Here is a 22,103-nt window from a genome sequence, read left to right as displayed (position 1 = left end):
TATGACTGCACTTTTGGGCTAATCTATTTAAGTATACTAGACCACAGCATTTTAATTGTGCTCTTCTCACTGTGTCAGCTGAAGAGCAGGTTGTCTGGGATGTGAGGCTCTGTGGCCACTACAGACCATGTACACCATCATCAGATTATCTCCTAATTCATCCAGATATACACAGATTACACTTCGATCCACTTCCCTGTCATATTCACTCTAATCTACAATGGGTGTGGGATAGTCCTGTATAATCTGCATTATTTAATTACAGTTAATCTGTTCTCATTTTGAGAGAAATAGAAACCGAGGTTGGCAGCAGTCTCACTTAAAGGCTTCAGATTGTCTTTCATTTGTCTTTTCCCTGCATCAATGCTCAGGGCAAACAAAGGAATTAATATATTCAAGAAAAAGAACTGAGTATCACAGAGACCATACATGATGAGGATACACCGCCAGTGCATCAAACAAGAAGGTAATGAACACGTTAAGAACAGAGCTCTTGACATATTTACAGTAGCATTTTGATATCTGAATCCAGTATGTAAGTGTATAGAAATGTGCTCTGTCTTGCCAGACATCAACCCTAGCATATACAGTAACATTCAGGCCAAGGTGTGCTGTGAAGTGAGGGTTGTGTGTGGTTATGTGACAGGGACTTGTAGGCTAGCATCCTGGACTGCAATCAGAGACTGTTTGCATAGGAGTAGCCTGACCAGTTCTAATGCATTTTGAACTAGGGGAAACAAATAATTAAACAAGTGAATAAAACATGTACAAGCCAAAACCTAAATAAACAGAGTGGAGCCTGGGGAAAAATCTGCAATAACAGTATTGAATATTGCATGAAACTAACTTTGTACTGTACAGTAGCTGTGTAGCCTACCCTTAAATTGTAATATCAACTAAAAGGCCTCTACTCATTCAAACATTTATGGCCATACTAGAGGACTAGTCCCATGTGAATAGTTGACATAGGAGTGTCTGACAGGAGGATCAGTTGTGCCACAATAAGTGTTTGCAATTACATTTCGTTTTATTCAAGTGCCAATAAATAGGTATTTACATAATAACTAAGTTAGTGTTATTACAGTGCAGGTCAATGTTGTTACAGCATACAATTTCAACTGTTCAACTTGTTAAACGTATACCAATGTAATTACCATGAAATAAATACATATTGTGGAACTGAATAGCCTACAGTGATGTTTTGTTGTTGATATTATCACGAATACACAAGTAGGCTATATGTAAGTGTAGGAAATGGGAGTTTCAAAATCGAACAGGAGAACAATAGGCATACTGAAAATATCCGGGGGGGGGGGGGGGGTTTCACTAGAGGCAACTCTGTATCCAACAACTGTGGAATTTCGGCAACAAAGTATCCATGTCAATGAGAACTCGGAGAATGTGTGTGCGAGAGATTGAGGCGAGGCGGCTGCTTTCTGCTCCTTCCCAGTATAGTCTGATCTGATGCGTGTGGCTATGCCAGTGGAAAATACCGTTACTTTCTCTCCTTCATTTTTTCCTTTCTGCGGGAAGCTTCGCATTCGGGAGCCTTGCCTTCTCTCCTCCTACAGACATCACATCCGGGTCAGTTGGCTGCAACTGTGTGTATAGCGAGCTCAGTACAGCAACGCAGGCTGAGACAGCTGCTGTATATTCTCTGCTGACATGGATACTACCACTGGCGTTTGTTGAAACTGTTCACCATAACATCAAGCTGGGAAGCTGAAACCAGGGACGCCCGCGGACAGGACCGATCATTTCTTGCATGGGTGCCCTCAAGGGATAGCCACTATTCAGCCATGTCCAAAACCCTGAAGAAGAAAAACCACTGGACCAACAAAGTCCATGAGAGTGTCCTTTGCAGGAATAAGGAAGGGGAGCTCGGGTTCGAGTTGAAGGGAGGCGCGGAGAATGGACAGTTCCCTTATCTCGGGGAGGTTAGGCAAGACAAGGTGGCCTGCCAGAGCGGCAAACTGTCCCAAGATGAACTACTCCTTGAGGTCAATGAAACGCCAGTGGCCGGACTAACAATCAGGGATGTACATGCAGTGGTCAGACACAGCAAAGACCCTGTCCGCCTTAAGTGTGTCAAACAAGGTGAGTGAACTGCCTGTATGCACGACTCTGTTATGCACTCTTTTGTCTGCAATGGATTGAAAATGCTTTGACAGGTATTTTTTCTATTGTTCCCCCCAAAATATTGAAATAATGAATCCCCGAAGTTGAAAGAAGACGCGGCTAGGGAGTGCAAACTTTCCTTGTTGCATCCTGTTCTATTGTGTTCAAAATGCAGACGTGCAACAAAGTTATATTCAAATTATTTTGTAGCACAGCTCCTTGTATTTCTCTATTGTACAGTTCATGTTGCTAAGTAGCAGAATTGATGTGATGACTTGAATGAGGGTGTGTTATGTTTGAGGAGGTGTAATCGGATCCCGTTTGCATATCCCGGAGGCGGTCGGGCTGCTATCAATGATCTTGTAAAATATGCTATATATTTTTAATGGTTTGTACATTTTCTGCCTTGAGTCATGTTTTTGGATTTATGTCGTTGTCCTGTCAGTCAGACAGGGTGGAATGTTACTCTGGAATGTTATTGTCAGGCGTGTGGGTGTGGCATTTTCTTTTATGATTTAGTAATGTGAGTTCTGATGTGTGCACATTTAAATGTCATTATTTATTTTCAGGGAGAGATATTCTATAACATAACTATCACATTTCCCGAATTAATTTAGCGGAAAAAGGCACTAAAGTTTGACTAAGGTTGCATGACAAATAAGTCACCCATTTCATAGGCGAATTTGTTTTATTTTTATGGATACAGTATTCAGTTATGCATTCCGTGGGTAATAGCTTCACGTGCTGATTGGGTTACATTAGACGCACATGTGCCCATGCAGACTTGCGCCTGAAGTCAGAAGAAGACTTCAAGGTTTGGAAACATAGTGAAATTATATATATATATCCCTTATTGTTGTGAAATTCTTAAACTCAAGACAGTATGTTGTAGAGAGGCCATGTTTCAGTGAAGATGATTCAGATGGCTCAAATCTGTTCCATTTAGAAGCTTTTGGTATCTTTCAGTGAAGATGATTCAGATGGCTCAAATCTGTTCCATTTAGAAGCTCTTGGTATCTTTCAGTGAAGATGATTCAGATGGCTCAAATCTGTTCCATTTAGAATATCTTGGTATCTTTCAGTGAAGATTATTCAGATGGCTCAAATCTGTTCCATTTAGAAGCTCTTGGTATCTTTCAGTGAAGATGATTCAGATGGCTCAAATCTGTTCCATTTAGAAGTTCTTGGTATCTTTCAGGTCCAAAGAGCTTTGGTATGCCAGAGAGACCGTGGATCTCAGGTCTGATATGACATGATATGGAGATTCCCCATACAGATTTGCAGGTTAGACAGTTTGTCCCGACTGCTGCTTTCTTGCCCATTCAGAATAGATTACACAGTAATATAGTGGGGGGAAAAAGTATTTAGTCAGCCACCAATTGTGCAAGTTCTCCCACTTAAAAAGATGAGAGAGGCCTGTAATTTTCATCATAGGTACACGTCAACTATGACAGACAAAATGAGGAAAAAAAATCCAGAAAATCACATTGTAGGATTTTTAATGAATTTATTTGCAAATTATGGTGGAAAATAAGTATTTGGTCAATAACAAAAGTTTCTCAATACTTTGTTATATACCCTTTGTTGGCAATGACACAGGTCAAACGTTTTCTGTAAGTCTTCACAAGGTTTTCACACACTGTTGCTGGTGAAAAACCTGTCGATGTGCCCTTGAGCAAGGCACTTAACCCTAATTGCTCCTGTAAGTCGCTCTGGATAAGAGCGTCTGCTAAATGACCTATTTATTATTTATTATTATTTTGGCCCATTCCTCCATGCAGATCTCCTCTAGAGCAGTGATGTTTTGGGGCTGTCGCTGGGCAACACGGACTTTCAACTCCCTCCAAAGATTTTCTATGGGGTTGAGATCTGGAGACTGGCTAGGCCACTCCAGGACCTTGAAATGCTTCTTACGAAGCCACTCCTTCGTTGCCCAGGCAGTGTGTTTGGGATCATTGTCATGCTGAATGACCCAGCCACGTTTCATATTCAATGCCCTTGCTGATGGAAGGAGGTTTTCACTCAAAATCTCACGATACATGGCCCCATTCATTATTTCCTTTACACGGATCAGTCGTCCTGTTCCCTTTGCAGAAAAACAGCCCCAAAGCATAATGTTTCCACCCCCATGCTTCACAGTAGGTATGGTGTTCTTTGGATGCAACTCAGCATTCTTTGTCCTCCAAACACGACGAGTTGAGTTTTTACCAAAAAGTTATATTTTGGTTTCATCTGACCATATGACATTCTCCCAATCCTCTTCTGGATCATCCAAATGCACTCTAGCAAACTTCAGACGGGCCTGGACATGTACTGGCTTAAGCAGGGGGACACGTCTGGCACTGCAGGATTTGAGTCCCTGGCGGCGTAGTGTGTTACTGATGGTAGGCTTTGTTACTTTGGTCCCTGCTCTCTGCAGGTCATTCACTAGGTCCCCCCGTGTGGTTCTGGGATTTTTGCTCACCGTTCTTGTGATCATTTTGACCCCACAGGGTGAGATCTTGCGTGGAGCCCCAGATCGAGGGAGATTATCAGTGGTCTTGTATGTCTTCCATTTCCTAATAATTGCTCCCACAGTTGATTTCTTCAAACCAAGCTGCTTACCTATTGCAGATTCAGTCTTCCCAGCCTGGTGCAGGTCTACAATTTTGTTTCTGGTGTCCTTTGACAGCTCTTTGGTCTTGGCCATAGTGGAGTTTGGAGTGTGACTGTTTGAGGTTGTGGACATGTGTCTTTTATACTGATAACAAGTTCAAACAGGTGCCATTAATACAGATAATGAGTGGAGGACAGAGGAGCCTCTTAAAGAAGAAGTTACAGGTCTGTGAGAGCCAAAAATCTTGCTTGTTTGTAGGTGACCAAATACTTATTTTCCACCATAATTTGCAAATAAATTCATAAAAAATCCTACAATGCGATTTTCTGGATTTGTCTTTCTCAATTTGTCTGTCATAGTTGACGTGTACCTATGATGAAAATTACAGGCCTCTCTCATCTTTTTAAGTGGGAGAACTTGCACAATTGGTGGCTGACTAAATACTTTTTTCCCCCACTGTATATACAGCACAGTGGCACATTTCCCAAATTAATTTAGCGGAAAAAGGCACTAAAGTTTGACTAAGGTTGCATGACAAATAAGTCACCCATTTCATAGGCGAATTTGTTTTATTTTTATGGATACAGTATTCAGTTATGCATTCCGTGGGTAATAGCTTCACGTGCTGATTGGGTTACATTAGACGCACATGTGCCCATGCAGACTTGCGCCTGAAGTCAGAAGAAGACTTCAAGGTTTGGAAACATAGTGAAATTATATATATATCCCTTATTGTTGTGAAATTCTTAAACTCAAGATAGTTTGTTTGGAGTTACAATATGTAGCCTATAGTAGCCTACTTGGCCATGTATTATTTGTAACCAATATCAGGAGACAAGGATATTGAACAATAACATTCATTGATTAGCCTTCTATTCTTTTGGGCACCTCAAAGTCAACAGTCTTCTGGAAGTGGTGCTAATAGATAACATACATTGTCAATATGCATGGAGAATATAGCCTATGGAAGTTCTTCTGTGGGGAAAACTGGACCCATTATGGTTGTAGTAAAAGTGAATGTTGCTGCTATGAACCTTTTTTTTTTGTGATCAAATGTTTTTTTATTTAGTAATAATAATTTTCAGCAAACATGAATACATACATACATACAAAATTAAGTTTTACCCCCTTCCCCCCATCCCAATCCCACCCCACCCGAGGACCTAAGGGATCAAATGAAATACACATACATGGATAAAAAAAAGGGGGAAAAAAGCAACTCAAAGCAACACATCACAAAGTGTTTCAGCTGCAAGACGCCATTGGTTCAAAGTGTCTTCTTTAGCTCCATGAATGTGAGCAGTAGACAGCTCCATATAAATGACATGCTGCTATGAACCTTTCAACTGCATAGGCTATGGTGTTTTACTGAATATAGGCCTACTTTCTGATTGTGGGAGGCTTTAAACACATACAGTAGTTATGATAGAGAGCCTATAGAGATATAACATGTGCAGGAAAACCTATATTTGCATTGTACACAGCGACTATCCTATGCCCTTCCCTACAGATTTTTTCATCTCCTCTGAGCTAAGGACATGGGATGTCTTGCATTTCAGGCTGGGTGAGAGATCTGTGGTCTATCCGCTTTGGGGTGAAAAATAAACAAAACCCTGTAAGGAGCTTTGGATCAAAGTCTTTGGCTGTGTGCTTCGTGTGATTGGGAGGCCGTTCCACGTCATACCCAGGGGATTTTCTCAAACTAAAGATATATGAAGCTAATTTTCACACATCCTCTGTTAGACATGTCCCCATTCGATTGCTCAAGCTGTGGAAGTTTTGTTGTGGCTTTGTTTGGATCACTTTAATAACTTGCTCTCGCTATAGTTGTTTATCAAGCAGGTTTTGCTTGTGCCAAAGATTTTATCTTTTAATTACAGATGTGGATACACTTTGATTGGACAGTAATATGCTCATTTTTTCAATGATCACATACTAATGAGTTTAATTCAATTGCTTTTTTATTAGATTTATTCTACCATGTAATGTATTGGCTTATACAGTATGTTGTAGAGAGGCCATGTTTCAGTGAAGATGATTCAGATGGCTCAAATCTGTTCCATTTAGAAGCTTTTGGTATCTTTCAGTGAAGATGATTCAGATGGCTCAAATATGTTCCATTTAGAAGTTCTTGGTATCTTTCAATGAAGATGATTCAGATGGCTCAAATCTGTTCCATTTAGAAGTTCTTGGTATCTTTCCGGTCCAAAGAGCTTTGGTATGCCAGAGAGACCGTGGATCTCAGATCTGATATGACATGATATGGAGATTCCCCATACAGATTTGCAGGTTAGACAGTTTGTCCCGACTGCTGCTTTCTTGCCCATTCAGAATAGATTACACAGTAATATATACAGCACAGTGGCACAAGACTGTCTGATAGTGACCTTGTTATGAAGAGAGCTGGGGACACCGCTGAACGTAGCCAAAGTGCTCATCATTCTCAGCCATGACAGTGTTATAAGCACAGATGCCCTACATTTCTCCTAGTCCTATTTTAGCACAATAAACCAATGGCTTGCCTGTCATAGATAGCTGAAGGAAGCCAAAGCGTCACTCTCCCTCTTCTTCTAGTTGAAGGGCAGTATCGCTGACCAGTTTACACGCTTGGTTCATTTCCAATGGTTGATCAGGGTGTTTTAAATAATAGATCTCATGTTGAACTGTGTGATGCTTCAATAAAGTTATTTACATTTACATTTTACATTTTAGTCATTTAGCAGACGCTCTTATCCAGAGCGACTTACAGGAGCAATTATGGTTAAGTGCCTTGCTCAAGGGCACATTTACGTCATTTAGCAGACGCTCTTATCCAGAGCGACTTACAAATTGGTGCATTCACCCTATAGCCAGTGGGATAACCACTTTACACTTTTTTTTTTTTTTTTTTGGGGGGGGGTAGAAGGATTACTTTATCCTATCCCAGGTATTCCTTAAAGAGGTGGGGTTTCAAATGTCTCCGGAAGGTGGTGAGTGACTCCGCTGTCCTGGCGTCGTGAGGGAGCTTGTTCCACCATTGGGGTGCCAGAGCAGCGAACAGTTTTGACTGGGCTGAGCGGGAACTATGCTTCCGCAGAGGAAGGGGAGCCAGCAGGCCAGAGGTGGATGAACGCAATGCCCTCGTTTGGGTGTAGGGACTGATCAGAGCCCGAAGGTACGGAGGTGCCGTTCCCCTCACTGCTCCATAGGCAAGCACCATGGTCTTGTAACGGATGCGAGCTTCAACTGGAAGCCAGTGGAGTGTGCGGAGGAGGGGGGTGACGTGAGAGAACTTGGGAAGGTTGAACACCAGACGGGCTGCGGCATTCTGGATGAGTTGTAGGGGTTTAATGGCACAGGCAGGGAGGCCAGCCAACAGCGAGTTGCAGTAATCCAGACGGGAGATGACAAGTGCCTGGATTAGGACCTGTGCCGCTTCCTGTGTAAGGCAGGGTCGTACTCTCCGAATGTAGAGCATGAACCTGCAGGATCGGGTCACCGCCTTGATGTTAGCGGAGAACGACAGGGTGTTGTCCAGGGTCACGCCAAGGCTCTTCGCACTCTGGGAGGAGGACACAACGGAGTTGTCAACCGTGATGGCGAGATCATGGAACGGGCAGTCCTTCCCCGGGAGGAAGAGCAGCTCCGTCTTGCCAGGGTTCAGCTTGAGGTGGTGATCCGTCATCCATACTGATATGTCTGCCAGACATGCAGAGATGCGATTCGCCACCTGGTTATCAGAAGGGGGAAAGGAGAAGATTAGTTGTGTATCGTCAGCGTAGCAATGATAGGAGAGGCCATGTGAGGATATGACAGAGCCAAGTGACATGGTGTATAGGGAGAATAGGAGAGGGCCTAGAACTGAGCCCTGGGGGACACCAGTGGTGAGAGCACGTGGTGCGGAGACAGCTTCTCGCCACGCCACTTGGTAGGAGCGACCGGTCAGGTAGGACGCAATCCAGGAGTGAGCCGCGCCGGAGATGCCCAGCTCGGAGAGGGTGGAGAGGAGGATCTGATGGTTCACAGTATCAAAGGCAGCAGACAGGTCTAGAAGGACAAGAGCAGAGGAGAGAGAGTTAGCTTTAGCAGTGCGGAGAGCCTCCGTGACACAGAGAAGAGCAGTCTCAGTTGAATGACCAGTCCTGAAACCTGACTGGTTTGGATCAAGAAGGTCATTCTGAGAGAGATAGCAAGAGAGTTGGCTAAAGACGGCACGCTCAATAGTTTTGGAAAGAAACGAAAGAAGGGATACTGGTCTGTAGTTGTTGACATCAGTGGGATCGAGTGTTGGTTTTTTGAGAAGGGGTGCAACTCTCGCTCTCTTGAAGACGGAAGGGACATGGCCAGCGGTCAAGGATGAGTTGATCAGCGAGGTGAGGTAGGGGAGAAGGTCACCGGAGATGGTCTGGAGAAGAGAGGAGGGGATGGGGTCAAGTGGGCAGGTTGTTGGGCGGCCTGCAGTCACAAGTCGCAGGATTTTATCTGGAGAGAGAGGGGAGAAAGAAGTCAAAGCATATGGTAGGGCAGTGTGAGTAAGACCAGCAGTGTCATTAGACTTAACAAACGAGGATCGGATGTCGTCAACCTTCTTTTCAAAGTGGTTGACGAAGTCATCCACAGAGAGAGAGGAGGGGGGGGGGGGGGGGGGGGGGGGGATTCAGCAGGGAGGAAAATGTGACAAAGAGCTTCCTAGGGTTAGAGGCAGATGCTTGGAATTTAGAGTGGTAGAAAGTGGCCTTAGCAGCAGAAACAGATGAAGAAAATGTAGAGAGGAGGGAGTGAAAAGATGCCAGGTCGGCAGGGAGTTTAGTTTTCTTCCATTTCCGCTCCGCTGCCCGGAGCTCTGTTCTGTGAGCTCGCAATGAGTCATCAAGCCACGGAGCTGGAGGGGAGGACCGAGCCGGCCGGGAGGATAGGGGACACAGAGAGTCAAAGGATGCAGAAAGGGAGGAGAGGAGGGTTGAGGAGGCAGAATCAGGAGATTGGAGGGAGAAGGATTGAGCAGAGGGAAGAGATGATAGGATGGAAGAGGAGAGAGTAGTGGGAGAGAGAGAGCGAAGGTTGCGGCGGCGCATTACCATCTGTGTAGGGGCAGAGTGAGTAGTGTTGGAGGAGAGCGAGAGAGAAAAGGAAACAAAGTAGTGGTCGGAGACATGGAGGGGAGTTGCAGTGAGATTAGTAGAAGAGCAGCATCTAGTAAAGATGAGGTCAAGCGTATTGCCTGCCTTGTGAGTAGGGGGGGACGGTGAGAGGGTGAGGTCAAAAGAGGAGAGGAGTGGAAAGAAGGAGGCAGAGAGAAATGAGTCAAATGTGGACGTAGGGAGGTTGAAATCCCCCAAAACTGTGAGGGGTGAGCCATCCTCAGGAAAGGAACTTATCAAGGCGTCAAGCTCATTGATGAACTCTCCAAGGGAACCTGGAGGGCGATAGATGACAAGGATATTAAGCTTAAATGGGCTAGTGACTGTGACAGCATGGAATTCAAATGAGGAGATAGACAGATGGGTTAGGGGAAAAATTGAGAATGTCCACTTGGGAGAGATGAGGATTCCTGTGCCACCACCCGTCTGACCAGATGCTCTCGGGGTATGCGAGAACACATGGTCAGACGAGGAGAGAGCAGTAGGAGTAGCAGTGTTTTCAGTGGTAATCCATGTTTCCGTCAGCGCCAGGAAGTCGAGGGACTGGAGGTTAGCATAGGCTGGGATGAAGTCAGCTTTGTTGGCAGCAGAACGGCAGTTCCAGAGGCTGCCTGAGACCTGGAACTCCAGGTGTGGGGTGCGTGCAGGGACCACCAGGTTAGAGAGGCAGCAGCCACGCGGTGTGAGGCGTTTGTGTAGCCTGTGCAGAGAGGAGAGAACAGGGATAGGCAGAGGCATAGTTGACAGGCTGTAGCAAATGGCTACAATAATGCAGAGGAGATCGGAATGAAATGAACTAAACATCTGGGAGAGGAGAGAGCAGGGCCTCCCTCACCAAAACTTCCACCTCAGAAACTATAATTGTTTCACTGAACCACCCGAACAAAAACTCTCCCAACTTCCACCTTTAGAAATCAGAATTGTTGTGAACCACAGCGGTTCAATGTTTCAAGGAATAGACTCAACCCACTTTATTCAGCTAGCTAACTATGACACCATAGCTAACTAGCATGCTAGCATCCAATAACACACAGTTTAGCACCAACACTTGGTCACAACAAACCACCAATAGTGTGTTAACACACTAAACAGATAATTTGTGTCCGTGTCTAGTTCCTTTCATAACGCAGCAATAATTAAACGTTGGCTAGCTAGCACAAATATATTGTATTTAGCTGCCACAGTACAGCACACAATGGCTACTGTGTTGACTCTGTTCGAAAAACGGCTAGCTAGCTAGCTTCGTGCTACACCCGGCACCGCCGAAAACAATGCTAACCTACAATAACTACCCACAACAGCCCACGATGCCTAACTATGACACCATAGCTAACTAGCATGCTAGCATCCAATAACACACAGTTTAGCACCAATACTTGGTTACAACAAACTACCAATAGTGTGTTAACACACTAAACAGATAATTCGTGTCCGTGTCTAGTTCCTTTCATAACGCAGCAATAATTAAACGTTGGCTAGCTAGCACAAGTATATTGTATTTAGCTACTACAGTACAGTTAGCTGGTCGTGTTGGCTAGCTAGCAATGGCTACTGTGTTGACTTTGTTTGAAAAACGGCTAGCTAGCTAGCTTCGTGCTACACCCGGCACCGCCGAAAACAATGCTAACCTACAATAACTACCCACAACAGCCCACGATGCCTAACTATGACGCCATAGCTAACTAGCATGCTAGCATCCAATAACACACAGTTTAGCACCAATACTTGGTTACAACAAACTACCAATAGTGTGTTAACACACTAAACAGATAATTCGTGTCCGTGTCTAGTTCCTTTCATAACGCAGCAAAAATTAATAATTACAGGTACTCTTAAGCGTGAAATAACATTGGAAACAACTCTCCACCGTTGCTAAACGTTACCAGTAGCTACCCGCTAGCTAGCTAGCCTCGTGCTTCGCCGGGCTCCGTCGTAAACAATACTTACCTACAATAATTACCTACGGAAACCTACAATAACTACCTAAATAACTACCTAAATAAACTACCTACAATACCTAACTACAACTACCTACCTACGATCTAAATACATGGTTTAAGCTTTACTCAACACCATATAAGAAGCCAAGCTTACCTCCTGCTAGAGAAAACACAACCTCTCCCGACCACATCAAGGCACCCTTTCCGTTTGTTTGAGTTATGACTCAAACAAATCCTCCCCTCGCCGCCCCCTCAGACTATTGCTTTACACAGTGCTTCATTCTCCTTCATTGTGGTCTTTGATGCCATTAAATAGTTATAGATCCTAGTTTAATTGGTTTACAGCCCTGCGTCTCTGTTTAGCAGTAGTGATGGGCACAGTGAATGTGATTAACCATGCTAGAGTGCTCCATTTCTCTTGTGCTTTAATTTCCCGTACATTTTTCATGAAGTGTGTAAGTAAACCAAGTATTCCTGTTGCAGTCCACACACACACACACACACACACACACAAACACACACACACACACACACACAGTCTTGTACAACTAACCTTGTGGGGACACAAAATTCAGTCCCATTCAAAATCCTATTTTCCCTAACTCCTAACCCTATACCTAACACTAACCCTAACCCTAACCCTAACCCTAACCTTCAACCCAAAACCTAACCTTAACCCTAACCCTAAAACTAACTCTAGCTCCTAGCCCTAAACCTAAACCTAACCTTAACCCTAAACCCCCTAGAAATTGCATTTTACCTTGTGGGGACAAACAAAATGTCCCCAGTTGGTCAAATTTCTGTTTGTTTACTATTCTTGTGGGACACAGACACACATACACACAGACACATAGACACACAGACACACACACAGACACACACACACACACACACACACACACACACAAACACACACTGCAACTGAATTTGAGTCCCCTAGGAGAGGATTAGATGAGATTGCCAGCAGCAATCAACTCTGTGCTCAGGATGTAATTAGAATATCTCAACTACAGCTGATTGGGACATTACCCAACATAGGACCCAACATAGGACACAGTTACACCCCTGACATTGAATGGACAGACTCAGACAACTGCGGTCTAATGAATCTTCACTATGAGAAGGACACAAAAGAAGAATGACTGGCAGGCAGCAGAACCAGCTCTGTATTCTGGTGTAGCCTCAGACAGTGGACTGACGCAGTGTTCTCTTATGTAAAGGTGATTGTGTGTTTGCCACTAAACCCATCCACTCCTGCTCTGTTTTCCAGAGGCTAAGCTGTGGTTCAGCAAACCAGTCTGCTTTCCCTCACAGCCAGGCTCCGGTTCTCAGCCAGTCTTAGTCAGTGAATGGGTATGGAAGAGGGACTTTATGGCATCTCCGTAGTGAGACACTAGTCTCTTGTGACAGACGAAACATTGAGTAGCGTGCACATGAGATTTGGTTCTGAGATTAGTGAGAGACTGGCTGAATGGCCAAGATGCAGACTTGGCCTCCCAGAGAGGTGGTGGGCTCAGGTACGAGGAGACATTTCCAGGTCAGCTCGAGGCGGTGGTGGTCCTCGTCCACGGTCCACTTGGCACCCTGGCTAGAAAAACAAATGAAGTCTGAGTGGCATGGGCTCTAGGCTCTGTGGACTCCTGGAGCGTTGGCACTCTCCACAGCAACAAGCAACCATGTCCATGACGTTACCCTCCGAGCAAGGAGAAGACATCTATAAACTCTGCCGGCTTCATTTCTAAAACTCTGACCCGTCAAGAGCATGTTATTTGAAGGAGAGAGGAGGCTAGGGATGAGGACCTGGCTCATCAACCCCCGCCACCCCCACGACACCCTCTCCAGCACGCGCGCCCCACACAGGGGGTACATTCTTTTCCACACTAGTAACAACATCCACAGACAGGAATACACAGCCTGTCTGAGCTCCTGGTGGTTGGAATTGTGTTGCAGCTCAGCCTGTCTGTTAAGCACTCAGATATGTTGCACAGTTGGTCAGACTTACATGTCCTTGAACAGTATATAATCACATAATCAGATATGCAATTATGCATATCTGACTTGGCAAGCTTCAGTTTATTTATAAAGTAAAGGGCGATATTGGTTGTTATTTATACAGTAAATAAGTAGGCTATACAGTGTGGCTGTAAGAGAGAGTGAGATAGTTGGTGGACTGAGGTCTGTTGGCCCGTGGTGCTGTTACTGAATGATGGATGTCTGTGAGAGTGGACTGGACTGGTCACTAGTCTCATGTGGAGGGTGGAGATGGACCTAACACTCCCCTAGTGTCATGTCTAGGGTACCATGTTGTCCACTCTGGAACCAGACCAATTCATCATCACTATGTTAGTTCACCTCTGAGAGTGTGTAAGTAGCACACACACACACACACATACACACACGCACGCACGCACACACACACACACACACACACACACACACACACACACACACACACACATACACACACACACACACGCACTACCTGCCTCTGGGACTATTCTGCTGCTGTGTCTCTTCAGTCATGCGTCCTAATGTGCCCCATGTGCGCTCACCCACAAACCCCTTGGGTAGTCAGCGTACCTGTGAAACAGCGAGGTTGGGTGGAGGTGGAGACATCCTGCTGCTGTGTGCTGATTTTACACTGTCTGACTCCCTGCCTTACCTCTGGGGACAGCAAGGTAGTGATACAGCAGACCAGACACTCACACAGCACAGCAGACCTGTCTGTCTCGTTCATCCAATTGAGCTGGCCAACCCTCTCCATCAACCTCCACTCGAGGGGGTTCCATGAACTGTCTATGGAGGAGCTCCACTGTGCATTCTATGCATCGGGAACTTTTTCTGTTGTTTATCTTATGAATACAAGAGTTGGGTCTGTGTGAGATGTTTCACCAGAGATGGTAGAAATCAGCTTTGAGATGTCTGCGTTCAAAGACAGTATTATACTGTTGTCTGTGTCACAGTATTGGAGACTGTAGTAAAATAGCCTGTAGTAAAATAGCAAAATGTGACTCTGCAAGACACAACAGTTAGTAGTAGTTTGTAAGTATCTCTCTGACTGCCAAGTGACATAACATACAACCTAACCTAAGCATGTACTCCATCCAGACAGACCTACATGATACATAACTTTTCTATTATTTCTCTATTTTCTTTCTCTCTGCATTGTTGGGAAGTTTTTGACACACTCATACCGGTGCACCTGGCACCTACTACCATACCTTACTTTGTCTTGCCCATTCACCCTCTGAATGGCACACATACACAATCTGTGTCTCAGTTGTCTCAAGGCTTAAAAATCCTTCTTTAACCTGTCTCTTCCCCTTCATCTACACTGATTGAAGTGGATGTAACAAGTCAATAAGGGATCATAGCTTTCACCTGGATTCACCTGGTCAGGCATTGTCATGGAAAGAGCAGGTGTTCATAATGTTTTGTACACTCAGTGTATTTCATTATCCAATCAGAAATCTCCTGAAGTGTAGCTCCATAGCCGACCCAGCCAGTAGTGCTGAGCGATAAACTCATTGACCGACTTCGGTTCAATTATTTGAATTCCATTTCGTTATTATTTTTTCTGTGAGCTCGTTGTGCAGTTTTTGTAGAGATAAATCAGATGAAGCCTGAACTGTGCGATATAGTAGGGAGTTTCCAACAGGCCAATATTATACATAATTTAGTGCAGAAAACGTGGTAATTAACTACAATGACGATAATCCATTGCGAGCCAGTTTAAACTTGTCCAGTCTGTGCGGAGCAGACATGGAGACTGAGAGAAGAGAGAACTTGCGATCGAGAGGAATAGAAAGCAGTCGCTTCGGCAGCCTGAAAATACATGATCAAAGTGATTGATAGTTGGTATTCTGCAGTCATAAAAGTATGCCTTATTTACTTTGAAGAACTACAAAATAGTGATTGTGTCAGACAGCATAGGCAGCAGCTCTACAGAGATTAGATTATGACTTGGAATGAAATAATAAAGTCATCAAATAAAACAAATATTTTATTAAAGTAAAGTAATGTGAATAAATGAAGGTTAATAAGTGATAAGCAGTAATGGGCAGTCACTACCATCATTGGACTTGTATTGTTTTATTCAGTGTTGTTACAGCATTCAACCCACATAATGTATAATGCATTTAATGTCTAAAAAAAATTATTGAAACCAAAATCGAAAACCGTGATTCTTTTTAAATAATCGTACCGAAACCGAACCGACCTCATAAAGCACTAATCGCTCAGCACTACCAGCCAGGCATGCCAGCCAGTGGATGAGCTGCAGTAGTTTCTCTCCAGTGAGTGTGTAGGCCCAGCTGACTGGTGTGTAGGTCTGCCTGGCAATTCCTCCTGCTGAGCATCTGGCTGCAGGGCTGTGCAGGTATCCTTGATCAAGGACATGGCCACCACCATAGATAAAGATATTTCAGAACCACTAGACTGGATCTAGCAGTGTTTCCTGTAGATTAGCTAGGCCGGTTTTTAATGGTACACTCTTAGAAAAAAGGGTTTCAAAAGGGTTTTGCGGCTGTCCCCATAGGAGAACCCGTTTTGGTTCCAGGTAGAACCCTTTTGGTTCCAGGTAGAACTATTTTGGGTTCCATGTAGAACCCTCTGTGTAAAGGGTTCTAAATGGAACCCAAAAGGGTTCTCCCTGGAACCAAAAAGGGTTCTTCAAAGGGTTCTCCTATGGGGACAGCCGAATAACCTTTTTGGTTCTAGATAGCACCTTTTTTCTAAGAGTGAAGGGGAAACATTGTACTGAATCTAAACTTAAGTTTAAGCGGAACTTGAACAGGCCTAGACTAGACAAGTTGTTTTCAATATTGCAACATTTCATTAGGGCTGTATTTCATATGTACAACCATCTTCAGAGTATGAATCAGAATCCTTTGAAATGTAAACCATATCTCTTTAGAAATCCTAAACACATCTACTTATACCTGCGATGCATTGAAACCACTATATGTTGTGTTATTCATGTGCTGAAGTTGATACAGAGTCTGGTCGAATGTGGAGACGTGAAGCGGCACACTAACAGTAGCTTAGTAAAGATGTCCCCGTGTGATGTTTGTCATCTAGCAATGATGAAGGCTCCCTCCTCTCCCTCTCTCCCTCCTTCCATCCCTCCTCTCCCTCCCTCTCTCCCTCCCTCCATCCCTCCTCTCCCTCCCTCCATCCCTCCTCTCCGTCCCTCCTTCCCTCCGATGGATAAGGAGATTCTAATATTTTCTACACAAATCAAAGCGTCGGGCCGAGGCGGGGATTTGCCTGCCGTAAATGCATGGTTTCTTTTTTTCTAAGAGTGAAGGGGAAACATTGTACTGTATCTAAACTTAAGTTTAAGCGGAACTTGAACAGGCCTAGACTAGACAAGTTGTTTTCAATATTGCAACATTTCATTAGGGCTGTATTTCATATGTACAACCATCTTTAGAGTATAAATCAGAATCCTTTGAAATGTAAACCATATCTCTTTAGAAATCCTAAACACATCTACTTATACCTGCGATGCATTGAAACCACTATATGTTGTGTTATTCATGTGCTGAAGTTGATACAGAGTCTGGTCGAATGTGGAGACGTGAAGCGGCACACTAACAGTAGCTTAGTAAAGATGTCCCCGTGTGATGTTTGTCATCTAGCGATGATGAAGGCTCCCTCCTCTCCCTCCTTCCATCCCTCCTTCCTCTCCCTCCTTCCATCCCTCCTCTCCCTCCCTCTCTCCCTCCCTCCATCCCTCCCTCCTCTCCCTCCCTCCATCCCTCCTCTCCGTCCCTCCTTCCCTCCGATGGATAAGGAGATTCTAATATTTTCTACACAAATCAAAGCGTCGGGCCGAGGCGGGGATTTGCCTGCCGTAAATGCATGGTTTCTTCAGGGGCTGTCAAAGCACTGGATCGCTATCGATGCCAATCAAAGTTGCCTACAGGAACAGTGAAGGCACTCTCTCAATGGGCTGTGTTGATTATAGAGTAGGAGAGTAGCTAGCGTACAACCCAGGGCTGTCGAGGAATCATGTATCATTAAGAGGTAGAGGATTTTACACTGCAACTCTTTAACCATCTGCGGATGCTCTGAATGGTTGGCAACCGAACATTTATACAGTATAGTGGAAAATGCAATGACAAAACGTGCATACAGAAAGCACAGGGCTTTGGAATCCTAGGCCCTAAAGGGACTGTTTGATAGCAGAGAAAAGCATTGGGGGTAAGAGAGAGAGAAGCTTACTTAAACAGAGAGAAAGAGACTGTAGAGAATATTCTGCAAACTTCACAGCCTGCACCGGTTCATGCTGAATCACTGGGAAAGGGAACAATCAATATTGAAGTGAACTGTTGAAGCCCCACAGTATTCAGAGAGGCTGGGGAGCTGCTGTGTATCTGAGAACTAGGATGGACTAGCCACTGGCTGCTACAGCAAACATAAGCTTACCTTTAACTCTGTGTGTGTTTCAGAGAGTGAGAGAGAGAGAGAGAGAGCTGGGAAACATCAAGACAGTGAGGAACAGTGTGTGTGTGTGTGTGTGTGTGTGTGTGTGTGTGTGTGTGTGTGTGTGTGTGTGTGTGTGTGTGTGTGTGTGTGTGTGTGTTTCATAGATCGAGCAAGCTGGCAAACTCAAAGAGAGTGCGGAACAGACAGAGTTGCTTTTTTCAGGTAGAGGCAGATCTGTTCTATGAAGATGCGGGGGAACATTGATTTACTGCTGCCCAGTATAGATCCCACACGGCCCGTGGGGAGGATAGTTAAGTCTAGCCCTACAACTCAATTCAATTAAACTTGCTAGCAGTACAGTATCTCTCTAACTTTCTCTGTCCCCTCTTCTCTCGATCTCTCTATCTTTACATTTCTCATCTCTCCCTCTTTCAGTTGTCTCTCCCACAAAGAGAGGTCATCCTCAGTCCTCACCTCAGCCCACAGTTAAGGCCAGTCGTTTCAACTCCTTGGAAAAGAGCTTCTTGCATATTTGCTTCTTTCTCTCCCTCCCCCTCTCTCTCTCTCTCTCACTGTCTCTCTCCCTGCCTCTCTCCCTCCCTCTCTCCCTCCCTCTCTCACTGTCTCTCTCCCTCCCTCTCTCGCTCCCTCTCTCCCTCACTCTCTCCTCCCCTCCCTCTCTCACTGTCTCTCTCCCACCATCCCTCACTGTCTCTCTCCCTGCCTCTCTCCCTCCCTCTCTCACTGTTTCTCTCTCTCCCTCCCTCTCTCAGTCTCTCTCCCTCCCTCCCTCTCTCACTCTCTCTCTCTCTCCCTCCCTCTCTCCCTGTCTCTCTCCCTTCCTCTTTCCCGTCTCTCTCTTTCTTTCTCCCCTTTTCATTTTTCATCCCATTTTCTGAGAAGAGGCAGGAGGGCACGGTCCAGAATCAGTCCAGAAGGGACGGTGGACAGGGAGGAGGGGGGGACTGACTGACTGCCATCCTGGACCCACAGACACAGACATTATTCATGCTTTCTAAGAGTCAGTGGGAGAGAGAGCTCCTTAAATAAAGCCAGTGGCACTGATTGAGACACACAGGCCAGGCCTGATCCTCCATCGAGAGAGAGAGAGAGAGAGAGATAGAGAGAGAGAGCGAGATGGGGCCTAGGCCCTTTCCACCGACCGGCTGCTATACCAGAGCTGTTTCCCAGGTGCCTCTAAGAAACATCCTCCCTTTGGATAGAACCCTGAGAGCGTTAATACTGTCGGTTTGCATAGAACCCTGAGGTTTTAAATACTATCGGTTTGGATAGAACCCTGAGTGCTTTAATACTGTCGGTTTGGATAGAACCCTGAGGGCTTTAATACTGTCGGTTTGGATAGAACCCTGAAGGCTTTAATACTGTCGGTTTGGATAGAACCATGAAGGCTTTAATACTGTCGGTTTGGAATGCTAATAAAGAAACGTGTTGTTATTCCAACTTCCATTCTCCTCTGCCGCCAAGAGTCTGGCTGAATACCTCTCTTGGAGGCAGCGTTCTCTTTTGTCTCTGGCGCTGTTTACAATCTTTGCGTGTGTTTGTGGCCTGGGCTCACACGTCCCAGCGTCCTCCTGTGCGTCAGATCTCTCTGTCGACGGTGGTTGTCAAAGCAAACAGAGTGGGCTGCTGAACGTCCCATGTGAACAGTCAAAGGAAAGGTGGCACCCTGGTACAGCTGCAGAATGGCAGGCATGCTTTCTGTTTTCTCTGCCAATGCCCATGTCTGCTTGTTGCTGTTATGCTGATGTTTTGTTCTTTCCCTCAGATTTTGGATACTCTGAAGGCTGAAGCCCTGAACTGGACTTTAACTTTGCCAAAGCATTTTCTAAAGATGGATTGCTGTGTAAACCCAACAGAAATGAATCTAGCTTTGATTACATTTGATTCAGTTTCTATGCTTTAAATAAAGGTATTTCATGTCTTGAAGTCAGCCACATGGTAGCCTAAAGAAATGGAAAACCTTTGAAATGTCTGACAGTTTTCACTGGAGCTTGAAAAAGTCATTGAGACTGAAAAGCCAGACTTATGAAAATCCATCTGCACTCTACTTGGCCTTTGAAAAGATCATCGTGAAAAACCGACAGATTTTCTACTGAATTATAAAAGTTTAACTTTGTGGATGGAGCGATTGTACAGCAAGAGTTTGCAGCCAGAAATAAGGGGTTGTGTGTGTGTGCGGGTGCGTGTGTGTGTGAGCGTGTGTGCATGTGAGTTAAAAATGGTGAGTTGGCGGAGTGGCGGTGGGCTGATCTGCTCTGTGCATTGCAGCCTCGTACACTGTGATGATGAGATAAAGGAGGAAGAGGAAGGAGGAAGATAAAGGAGGAAGATGAAGGAGGATGAGGAAGAGGATGAGGAAGAGGAACACAATAAGGAAGAGGTCATATAGCTAATGTCTGTTACAGTCAGTAGGTGTTGACGTTGTCTGACCTTTTAGTATTGGTGGCTGTGCTGTGCTGTTCTGTGCTCTGGCTCAGTGCTGTTCAACAGAAGGTATGCAGTCATTAGACAGAGGTTAAGGGAGTGTGTGACCTTTCTCTCCCGTCTCCATACATCTCTCAGAGAAGGACGGCAACTAAGTATCACCTTGTTTTCTTTTTACAATTAAAATTGCCAAATCACTCCCTCCTGCATCTCCACCTCCATTCACTGTTTACTCTCCTCCCTCACTCTCTTTCTCTCTCTCTTTAATAACCCTCCCTCCCTCCCTCCCTCCCACCGTTAGTCTCTTTCTGGCATCTCTCTCTTCCCTTTACCCTCTCTCTTTCTCTTTCCCGATTTCTCTCCTTCTTTCTCTCTTTCGCTCTCTCTCACTTTCTCTGAATTAAAGCCCACTGTTCTCTCATAACTATGGAATGCGTCCCTCCCCTGGTCGTTCTGAACAGAAGAGAAAGGCCAGTACTGTTGATGAGAGTCCATACCACAGCCAGGACTGTAATTACTGCTATCTCTCTATTCACACCCAGACCCTGCATTAGACACACATGGAACTGCTGCAAATTACTTCTCACTCTCTGCAGTCATGTACTTAATGACAAACCCACACTCCATTATTTAGTGAGGGAACGATCATTTCCCCTTCCTCCGCTTTGTTTGAGGAGCCTTTTGTCGAACAGCACTGCTTGCTGAAATTCATTTTGGGTTTTGCAGTCCCGTTGGTTGTTGCTAGCGAATGGTATGGTGAAATAACGCTGTGTGCTTTTCTCAGGGGGCTGCTGTTGAATGTACACAGGGCTTTGATTTATTCTTATCTATCTTTATCTTATCTGTGTTTGCTCTACATCGTTCTATGGGGTTATATCTAGTCCAGATTGCTGCTTTCACTTTGAACCCCGTTGCATGTATGTATTTATTTCCCGGTCTTGGCAGAGCACCTTGACCTGAGCTATAGCCCTGCTAGTGACGGCTTTGTCAGTGAAGTGTCTCAAAGGGCCGTAGCACTCTGTTTTAATGGACTTCTCAATGCTTTGTATGACAGTGGCCTAGATTTGGCACCAAACGGAAGAAAAACGGACTGAAACGAAGAGGGACTACCTTCACTTTTCCAATGAGAAACACTCGTTTTTGTTTTCCGTTGCAAAACGTTTTGCTACGCTGTGCCCTTATGAATACGGGCGTGTTGTCTCTATTAGCAGCATGTGAAATAATAATGGAGAAACAGTGGGTCCTCAGCCTCCTGAGCCTGACACTGCTACGCTGGGCTGGCTCCTGCATACATTACCATGAGTGATGGGCCTCCATTGTTCTAACTTGAAAGGATCCACAGTTATTCTAATGAGCCGTGGGAAAAGGCCACATTGCTAAGCTTCCTCTCCTCTCTTTTCTTTTTCTTTCTCTCTTTCACTTTCCCGTCTCTCTCTCTCTCTCTCTCTCTCT

The 22,103-nt window shown here is 44.9% G+C and overlaps 1 protein-coding gene across 1 annotated transcript in view; it reads left to right on the top strand.

Annotated features, from left to right (window-relative positions):
- Window positions 1–1,799: 1,799 nt before the first annotated feature.
- The window catches only part of LOC311140069 (fatty acyl-CoA reductase 1-like), a gene marked incomplete at its 5' end in the record, with an annotated part of 145,704 nt that continues 125,400 nt past the window's right edge, over window positions 1,800–22,103 (top strand). The window contains one exon of the mRNA XM_084175026.1: window positions 1,800–2,097. Within this exon, the coding sequence (XP_084031152.1) occupies window positions 1,800–2,097 (298 nt within the window). The remainder of the gene's footprint in view (window positions 2,098–22,103) is intronic.

Source organism: Coregonus lavaretus (genome assembly GCF_964263955.1).
Source record: "Coregonus lavaretus genome assembly, chromosome: 13".
Taxonomy (NCBI): Eukaryota; Metazoa; Chordata; class Actinopteri; order Salmoniformes; family Salmonidae; genus Coregonus; species Coregonus lavaretus.
Note: the sequence above shows the minus strand (reverse complement) of the source record. Positions and strands in the feature narration are given on the sequence as shown.